This window comes from Pectinophora gossypiella, chromosome 8 (genome assembly GCF_024362695.1).
Source record: "Pectinophora gossypiella chromosome 8, ilPecGoss1.1, whole genome shotgun sequence".
Taxonomy (NCBI): Eukaryota; Metazoa; Arthropoda; class Insecta; order Lepidoptera; family Gelechiidae; genus Pectinophora; species Pectinophora gossypiella.
In genome coordinates this window covers 4,184,919-4,195,750 of record NC_065411.1, presented here as the reverse complement: position 1 = coordinate 4,195,750, position 10,832 = coordinate 4,184,919, and the positions used below count along the sequence as shown (strand labels likewise).

Below are 10,832 nucleotides of genomic sequence, written 5' to 3'. Positions count from 1 at the left end.
CTTTTATTTATCAAGGGTTAAAAGAAAAATACAAAAAATATTAAAAAAATAAAAGAACGAATGAAATTTGAACGAAACGAAATGTCAAATTGACGTAGATTGTCAATGTCAAACAGATTGACACTGACGGTTGTGTTTTCTATTTATTTATTTACAACGAAAAATCTGATAAAATTCTTGAAGCTGAGTGGAGGGAGCTCAGAGAATGGATTGTTTAATATCACGGCAAGAGTGCGTAGTGAACACTGCAGTTGTGTGACTATTTGTTTGATGAAGTGCCGTGTCGAGCCGCTTCGCTTTCATCAAAACAAATTTCTATTTCGCTGCAGTAAAATATTTTCTCTTGTTTGTTTCTGTTTGTAAAATACTACGTCAACATGGAGCGGAGATTCGTTAATGTAATTCTTCTTGGATTTGGCTTCATGTTTGTTTTCACAGCATTTCAAACTATGGGAAATATAGAGGTAAGTTTATACATGATTTTTATCTGTATCTGTAAACATCTTTTATTTTGCAAAGTAACACGTTGAATGCACTTATGCGCCGTGTTCAAACGTAGTGCCACAAAAAATCTAATTGTTTTACAAGTTGATTACAAGCTGTTAAAGAATTTATAATGCATAGGTCCTAATAATTTTATAGCATTTATGGATACTGGATAGTTAAGCTATGACAGATATTTTATCCTTTTAGTTTTTATTATTAATATGGCGGGATTTGTTATTATTAGACCTTAATTATAATAAACTCAAACATGGTCTAGTTTATAGTTTATTAGTTTATATTTGTTTGCAATTATACTAATTTGATGATAAAGACACAATATCACAATTTTTTAACACCAATAATGTTGTTTGTACTTATTATCGAAGTTTGATTTTTATTTGACGGAATCAAACAATATTTTGCATATTGTAATTTATTTTTAAAATATTAAAATCTTAAAGGGAGATAAAACTCAACTTTTATGGAATAATTTTCCTTTGTAAGCTGGGTCATTAGCCAATTTCGCCTCAGCAGTCTATTTTATTGTCTAATCTTTTAGCATAAAATACCATGTTGGGTTAACATAAAGCTCAGGTCATGTTGCGATGGATGCACTGCTGACTAACCCAACTGAATTAGTCATGAGCTTTATGTCATGTTAAAAATATCGAAAACACTTCAGTATACTTTATACTTTCTGCTATAGATAATAATACAGTGAAACCTGGTTAAGTGAGACATCAAGGGACCTGCAATGTCGTTTCACTTATAGAGGTATTCCACTTACCCAGTGTCTCAGATATACAGGTATAAATAAATATCTGTCTCATTTACAGAGGGTTCCATTAATAGAGGTGAGAATACAGGTTATTTCAGTTATACAGGTGCGATCATTAAATAAAATAATGTGTTATGTATTTTCCAAATAAACATCTGTATGATAGTAAAGCGAAACTAAAAATGAAGGTAATTGAAGCTCAAAATTTGTACTTACGTACTTGGAATTACGTGTGGAATTTGTGGGTAGAATAAGAATGAGTAAACAAACAATATTATCTCAGTTAGAGGTTTATGCATATAAAATTTACTCGCTGTCTCAGTTATAGAGGTAACTATGATGATAAATCGAAAGAACGAATCCCAGATATAGAGGCTTACCTCGTCCCACTAACAGATGTAATTCAGTGCCAAAGTGTTGGGACCTCAGCATGAGTTCCAGTTATAGAGGTTTCTCACTTATCCAGGTCCCACTTAACCAAGTTTCACTGTATATACTTATACATAACCTCGTAACGCCGAGATTTCCAGACACAATAGTTAAATAATGAGGTTTGGATTTTAAAAGAACATTCGGTCTTACGACTTTAAGCCACATTATAAAAGGTGTATTTTTCATCAGAGAGCATTATTCCTTACTTATACAATAATATGGATGTCTAGTATTGGTTTTATTAACTTTTATACTAGGTACACTTTTTATTTAGTAACTTTCTTTTCTTTAGCTCCATTAAAGAAATCCTTATGTTAACCACTGGGCCAAAGACCTAGAAATGAATGTTTGTTTGGGCACAAGTCAATCTCTGAAATTTTTAAAAAACTTATGTTAAGACTAAATACACATATCACAAGCTATAATTAAATTACCACCGAGTATGAAACTAGACGTTGTTTAGTCTATAATAGGGTAACACTGCCCGCTATAAAAAATGAGAATAGAAATGTCATGTCTATGTTTCTCGCCATTTGATAATAAACAAGTCTATTGTTGTTGTTTAAATTCGCCTTATATAAGGCAGGTAAAGATCTGAGGACCATACAGCCTTGACTTTAGTAATTTAATATTCAAAATTCATGATCAAAATAGGCCTAAGCCTTGTTTTCAGTTTTCAATCTCTTACATTTAAAATCCTTAACATTGGCAGCAATGGTACCTAGTCTTTATGACAACCATTGCCATAAAACTATAAAGTTGAAGTTGAAGTCTATTGTATTTAGGTTGTATTTATTGTAATTACATCATCCACTACTTACTATCCAATACCTATTAATCTCCCTATCCATCCATAGGGAAGGCCCGTGCCCCAGCAGTGGGGACGTTAATGGGCTGATGATGATGATGATGACATCATCCAATAGTGAGATATTCTATAACATTGATCCCATCCTTGTCGCCAGTGTTGCCATATTATAGATTATCTTTTCTTTTAATCCTTTTAACCCCTGTTGAATAAAAAACCCAAATTGACTACACAACACTAGATATTTACTAAATCGTCGCTTCCTATCAGCCGAAACGCAGCTGTAATGAAGCATACTAATGTGGTTGTTAACCATGACCATGACAAGTGAGATCTGTATTATGTATGGAAAGCGCGAGCGCACCTGGCAGCGGCACCGGAAACTCACGCGCAGAGATTAAACGTCGCCATTGCTTCTTAATTATACCTTTTTAATAATTAGCATTTATAGTCACTGTGGTACACTGGCTTGCTTCTCAAACGGGGAGCGCCAGTTCGAACCCCAGTACATGCACCAATGATTTCTTGATTTATCTTAAGTGGACTAGAAGAACTTCTTTCTTCTTTGGAATTTGTGTAATATTCCCACATCCACTTTGTACTGTGTAGCCAGTGTCTGTAATCAGTCATATCAGTCAGTGTACTGACTGTAGTCAGTCTGTCCGACTATCTTGTAAGTACATTATAAATTTAGAAAATGTTTTTTCAATAATTACCTACCTACCTACAACATAATAATACCTAGCTATTACCTACAGCGAGATAAACACTTTTCGAAACTCGACCTTCATATTTACGCGTCTATTACATTACTTTACGCCTAATATGACCGTTGTTGTATGTCGCAAGACTCGCATGTTAGGGTAAACCCAGTAACTTTTACAAAAACGAAATTAGACGATAAACTTACAACACTGCGGGCAGACTTTAGAAACCATTCTCTTCTATCGTGTGGGATGTGAGGTGGATTACCAACCCCATCAACCCTGGTGTCCTGGTGTTAGTAAGATGATCCGTGCTTCGGAAGGCACGTTAAGCAGTTGGTCCTGGTTACTACTTATTGATGTAAGTACGTAGTCGTTACATGAGTCATGTTAGGGGCCTATGGTGGCTCAGAAACCATTAGAAAATTACATTTATTTTGTATAGGCATTATAGATCGGTAGGTAAGTACTACTATTGACAACACAAAATTTTATGTTTTGTCCTCATTTGTCCGGCCAAGTAGTTACCTGAGGCAAACCTACTAGAAGCCATCATTAAAAAACTACGATAGACAATGACCAGTTTTGTTCTGATTATCTTGGCCGGAGTGCTAAAGTGATAGTGTCTTTAACAAACTGTCACATTATACAATTGATGTTATGAGTATTGTGCTCGTAATGTTCATTGAGGCGGATGTTCGACGTACAATGGTGATAGCAAAACATGTGGCGTGTTCCCTGGGCGAGTCGAAGCCCTTATGACTGTAATAAAATTGACATGTATAAAAAAATAACTTTCAAGACCAAGGAGGCCACTAGCTTTCGCTATCAGCTCTACCATAATAAGGTAACGTTCTTCTTTAAGTAACAACACCTCTATACTAATTTTTTTGCGTCATATAAATACGTACCTACTTATATTCGTAAATTCACGCCCGTTAGTCCTAGCCACTTCTAAGGGTGGTATTAATAAACTAATCTCAGCTTCGAGACTGCCCTCCAGATCATGTCAATGTGACAGTTCTCATATAAAAACAGAGACTTGAGCATGATCTTGAGGGCAGTCTCAGCTGAGATTCGTTTATTAATACCACCCTAAAAAGTAAAATAAAGTGGGAAAGAATTAACTCTACAACCGCTGTTTTCATAAGTAACCATCATTAACCTATGTGCCAGTGCCTTCAGTGGCGGCCCTAGCAAAATATTTAGGTGGTGCGAGACCTCAAGTGGCACCCCTCAGCCCCTTAAAATAAAAAAAAAACCGATTAGTTTACGGCCACCGAAATTTACCTCTTTTAAAAATGTTGTTTATGGCCACCCGGTATGATTCAAATTCAAAAATAATTCTATTCAGTAGGTAACATAGTTACACTTTCAATCGTCAATTTTTACATAACAAATGTCTCATCCGCCTAAAACTACTGCAGCTTCTCACAACCTGTGTAGCCGGGATGAGATTTATGTGGCCGCAGTCTAATCCCATATAGTTAGTTCGCGGCCAGGGTGAACCAGTCTTGATTGATTTTGGCGCCCCCCATATTTGGGCGCCCAGTGCGGTGGCACACCTCGCAGCGCCCTAGGGCCGCCACTGAGTGCCTTCATTAGATAACCCTGGCATTCTAACTAGGTACCTAATTAAAATAAAGCTACATAGGTTGATCAGAAATTGTAAATAGTTGGCTCTTAATTCGGCGCGATTGTTACATATTTCATTATGTACTATTACGGTGCTGATTGGCTTTGAAGGACCACAGTCTAATAAAACACAGGTCCGCATATTTTCTCGTGACCTTCGTAGTCTAATCGATGCATATTTCGGCGTACCATAAATGTCAAATCAAATGTAAAAGGTTGCGACTGCTATAATAATATAATGCTAAACATACTATCTATCTAGGGTGCGGATTCTGGCAGACTGAATGTAATGTACTTAATTTTAATCTTTTAAACTAGTGCCGTCATTCACTTACGGCGAATATAAGACAGAGATAGTTTTAAAAAATTGGATAATGCTAGGGAGATGATGAAATCTCCAATTTTTTCACAGGGTCCGCTTACCTAATCTGAAGATTTGACAGGTCCGGTTTTTTACAGAAGCGACTGCCTGTCTGACCTTCCAACCCAATACAGGTTGGGTCACAGGCAAAGAAAGTTAGTGGTGGATATTGAACGGCTACTGGATGTAATGGTCAGATGTTAATTAAATATACAGTCTCCCGGCATTCACTGTTGGGACTGGTTTGCTACCTTCTAGGAGAAGGAAACCTCCAAAATCAAATCTGGTATATCCGTAGGCGAGAATCCAATCCGAAATATCCAGCAGATTCCTGCAAGCGGCCTGGCTCCAAAAAGAAACAATTACAAAAGTAAAAGAGACACATATTTGGCTTGCTCTTTCCTGTAGATGTAGCCACGTATGTCGAGAGGGTGACGTAGGTGTTAAGCAATCCAGCGTTTCCTTCAATGTGTCCTAGGCGACTCAAAACATCGTTAAGATTTCTAAAAGTAGTTGAAAATTATTTTCTAACGACTTGTGGTTTTCCTTATAATAGACCGTCGACCACCAAATAAATTGTGGGCGTGAAATGTATGTACCTGTGAAATGTATGTATTATGTAAGTACTGATGTAGTCGTAATATGATGTAGGCCTACCAAATAAGTGCGAAATTCATATTGGAATCTATGTCAATGTAATTCATTCATTATTCTAAGTCCAGTTGGCGTTTTCATTAGATTCTTGCAGTCGTTAATTGCAAGTGATATCTGTTTATTTATGAACGTGCTCTATGCATCAACGTTAGGCCCGAACTGGTTTTAGGTATCCCTGTACTCCTTGACTTCTATCCGATGACCTTTTGTTTATTTAAAGCTACATTATTATCTATAAAGTGTGATTTCATCCTCTACCTATGACGATAATAATGTTAAAACTGGTTTCTAATTATGCCTGTGATTTTGAGATTCAATTCAAATTCAAAAATATATTTATGCAGTAGGTAACATAGTTACACTTTTTACATAACGAACGTGAATCCGCCTAAAACTACTGCTACTACTACAATAAGAGTGACATCGAGTCGTGGAGTAGATTATTATGAAGAAAGGATATTACCACGCGTATTCACCCCCACGCGTTACTTTTAGAAAGAAAGAAAGTATTTATTATTAGAGGACGCCACAGTAACAATACAAACACAGTAGGGGAAAAAAAAATATTACACAAAATCACAAAAGCTTGATAAGTTGATAAAAATTGTTAGCTGTGTTTACCTTTAATTGGTTACGCATTTAGAATAACACCTATGTTTGTTGAATAAGCGTAGTAAAAATATTGTAACTGTTGGTAAACCTAATAAAAATAAAATACTAACACGGTAATCAATCACAATACAGGGTTTCTATTTTCCCTTATTATATTATCGACTTTTCTATTACGAATTTCAACTGTGGAGACGTCTATCTAAGTTAGATTTTCATTTCGCTTCCATATGCCTCTGACTTCATGCATTGGTAACATAAAAAATACCCATAGGCATCAATATTCCGGCTGACCGGTGGTCTACAGGGCACCCTCAGGCCTGTTGTCTTAAATTTTGTACCACGTGAGAGCCCTCAGCGCTCCCCATTTAACCGGCCAAGTAATAAATAAAAGCCAAGTATGCCTTTTGCGGTTGGAAGGTCAGACAGGCGGTCGCTTCTGTGAAAAACCGGACCTGTCAAATGTTCAGGTTAGGTAAGAGGGCCCTGAGATAAACGGGATAACGCTAATAAGATGATGATGATGATGCTATTTGTAAATCTACAATAAGTTACGTTAAAAAAAGAAATGTCCAGTGGTCTAAAATACAATAATGCTACGATAGGTTATTCGCAAGTAAGTGCGTGATGTAAGCCATTGCAAGCGGACCGACGGCGCGGCTTTCGTATGAAAATGATTGCCGTTCATTGCAACACCCTTTGCCTTGCTTGATCGATCGCCTCTAACACCTACTTCTCCCTATCAGGACTAATCTCTTACAACACCAAAATACCTACCTCGTACATAATCAGAATACATTACTCGATTTTCAAATTACTGAACAGCAAACAAGACCTGTGGAAATCGCATGTGTGTACACAACTGCAATATGAGACAATGTCTAAATCTTACTAAAGGATTTTTGTTTTTACAAACGGCCAAATACGACAACGGCTTAATTACGATACATCGATCGAAGAATTTCGCACGGACAGGAGGAGAACCCGGTGGTGTAATGGTTAACACGCTCGTCCCGGCTTGACAAGAGCTGCGGGTTCAAGTCCCGTCCGAGTCAGAATTTTTGTCGATTTAATTTTCATTTTGGGAATGTCTTGTTATTGTGATTTTTGCACACAATTTATACACACAACTGTTATATTTTTATAAAATCTTTTTTTATAGATATCCTCAAAAAGAAAGTTTCGTATTTTTTTCTTCGATTATTATGGTGGTGTCATTTTATGTAAAATATAAGGAAAAAAGAGGCATAAACTTTCATTTTTTGTGTAAAAAGTCGTAAAGTAAATAAATAAAAAATGCATTTTCGATTGAATTTATGGGCGGTTGTCTGAGAATGAGTACGATATTTATTGTTATTAACCGCGGAGGCATTACCTTATCGAGTTTATTGACACGTCGAGATTGTTATGTAAGACGAATCGAGACCGTTGGCCGAGATCGGAGTCGCCTGGGGCTTGTGTAAGAGGCTTGTTGCACGCTACATCCATTGCTTTTGTTTGGCGTTATGTCTTCCACATCGACGAGACGACCTCTAGACTCCTGATAACAGACGAATGGGTACTGCTACCACATCTGATTAATAGGTCAGATACGCGAGTAAGCGAATCAGAACGAAGCAGCCCGCTTCCGTCTTCTCCCTAAGACTTAGCTATCTAACCCTTTTTTTAACTTTTTTTTTTGTGCTCTGACTATCATTTAGGATACAGTTGTGAGCTTATGTTTATGTTAGGTTTAATTTGTTTATCCCCTTGAAGAATTAATTGTATCCGAAACATCAAACATTACCTAAACGTCTATTTGGTTGTATCGTCGATGGTCTACCACTAACAATAGATTTGCCGGAAATTCTCGGTGATTAGGGTCTAAGTGCGATTTGTGCGCCGATAGCGCAGTACTGCCGGTCATGTAACAGTCGATAATAAAAACCGTTACGTGCATTCTTTATTTGTTTACGCCAATCGTCGCCATTAACATCGATGGACAGCAACTTTGAAGTTTTCACTTGAATCATTTGAATATGTCCAATGGATCATAAATTATTGTCACGTGGTTAGCGGTGAAGGAAAACCCACATTCATAAGAAATGCGTTTCAGAGGTACGTGACCTATCCTGTTGGTTTTCCCTTCGCGGGTTGGACGGCCAGACAGGCAGTTGCTTCTGTAAAAAACCGGACCTGTCAAATCCTGACCTGTTATCGGACCTAGTAAAAAACGGGAAAACGCTAGACAGGGAGTAGAACTTCATCATCATCATCATCAGCCGTACGACGCCCACTGCTGGGCATAGGCCTCCCCCAAAGATCTCCACGACGATCGGTCCTGCGCTGCCCGCATCCAGCGGCTTCCCGCGACCTTCACCAGATCGTCGGTCCACCTTGTAGCGGGCCTACCCACTGAGCGTCGTCCGACACGTGGTCGCCATTCCAGAACCTTTCCGCCCCATCGGCCATCGGTTCTCCCCGCTATGTGTCCTGCCCACTGCCACTTCAGCTATGCAATTCTCCGAGCTATGTCGGTGACTTTAGTTCTCCTGCGGATCTCCTCATTTCTGATTCGATCGAGCAGGGAAATACCGAGCATAGCTCTCTCCATTGCCCGCTGAGCGACACCGAGCCTCCTCACGAGACCCATAGTAAGCGGCCACGTCTCACTGCCGTAGGTCATCACTGGCAACACGCACTGGTCAAAGACTTTCGTCTTGAGACACTGAGGTATTTTGGACGAGAAGATATTCCGCAGCTTCCCGAACGCTGCCCATCCGAGTTGGATCCGACGAGAGATCTCTTTCTCGAAGTATCCAAACTATGAGTAGAACTTATTTTTACTATTTGTAGTCGAAATTGATTGAATGGGTACTTTAGGTAGGTTGGTATAAAACTTACTTTCCGGATATCGGAAGTAGTTAACCTACATCTGACAAGAAACCTGCCCTTTATAATTATTAATTAACAACCAGTTGAATATGTGAGGCAGTAAACAGAGTACTTCAGAATAATTAATAAGCTCCTACTCATTAAATTATAGCGATAATAAATGAGAAAGACGCATATTTACCTACTTGTAAGTCTTGAGAAAGTATGTAAATATCGGAAATAATTCCCATTTCAAATACTTCGGATAAACGTGTCATTTATTCTATTCTAAACATAACATTTTTCGCAAAACCTCGAGTGTGTTATCCAAAAGATTTCATCCAAGGTTGGTTATTGGTTATTCACATTGCGTGAACTTGTAGATAAGATTAAATTACTTTCCCATCTTTTCACTTCCTTGTACAGTAAACTAAACACTTACTATCGTAAAAGACGAATTTACTGTTAAAAATCCTTTTGTATGACTCCCTATATCAAGCCGCAGCTGTATCTTATTTCTGAACGGGAAGTTATGCAGCAAATTCAGTCATTTTACTCCTGCAAACTGATGTGATTTGGATATAAAAGAGATTATTTCATATTCCATTTTTTTTAGCAATTACATTATTCATCTCTTCGTCGAGCTGTGGTAGCCCGGAACAATGCTTGACTCTCACTTTAAGGTTGCGGGTTTGAATCTCAACACAGGTCTAAACCAATGATTTTTGTTTGAACTTGATTTCGAATTCATGTTTAGATCACAAATGATTATCACGTGCTCAGCGGTGAAGGAAAACATCGTGAGGAAACCCACATATCCGAGAAATGTATGTATCGGAGGTATGAGGCCTATCCTGTATTGAGCTGATTTTCCCTTCGGGTTAGAAGATTAGACAGGCAGTCGCTTCTGTAAAAAAAAGGTAAGCGGACCCTGTAAAAACGGGATAACGCAATGGAGTGTGGAGAGTGGATGTTCATCTCTACAAATCTTTCCTTAGGTCTGCCCCTACCTCCATGCCCAGTAGTGGAACACAAATACTCTAGAAAAAAAAACATTATTCATATCTTATGTAATTATTCAATAAGTAAATAGGTTATTCAATGACACACTTATAATGTTATTAACTTATTATGTTCTCGAGTGTCACTGCCATTTTGTACCAGTATCAACGTTACGTGTTAAATTAACGTATATACATATATCTAATACATTTTGATCGATATGTATATTTGATATTATCGGCTATTTGTCTATATGTCGATAAACTCAAGGATTTGTTTGTGTTTAATTTAGGTCAAGCAGATTTACTTGATATGTTTTATTTTCAAGGGTTCTGTCAATAAGGTGACACGGTTGAGATATGGTTATCTTTTCTTAGATTTTTTAATTCACAAACGCGATATCGATGCATCGATTATTATTGATATCACAAACGTTATGGAAATTACCTAGGTGTGTGATTTTTACATATAACGTAAGCTCACAACTATATATTATCCCATTTGGGGTAG

General features: G+C 37.6%; 1 protein-coding gene across 1 annotated transcript in view; it reads left to right on the top strand.

Moving 5' to 3' along the window:
* Positions 1-121: 121 nt before the first annotated feature.
* Positions 122-10,832, top strand: part of LOC126368924 (UNC93-like protein MFSD11) — a 28,924-nt gene continuing 18,213 nt past the window's right edge. Inside the window, exon 1 of the mRNA XM_050013169.1 lies at positions 122-464. Within this exon, the coding sequence (XP_049869126.1) occupies positions 378-464 (87 nt within the window). The 5' untranslated portion in view covers positions 122-377. The remainder of the gene's footprint in view (positions 465-10,832) is intronic.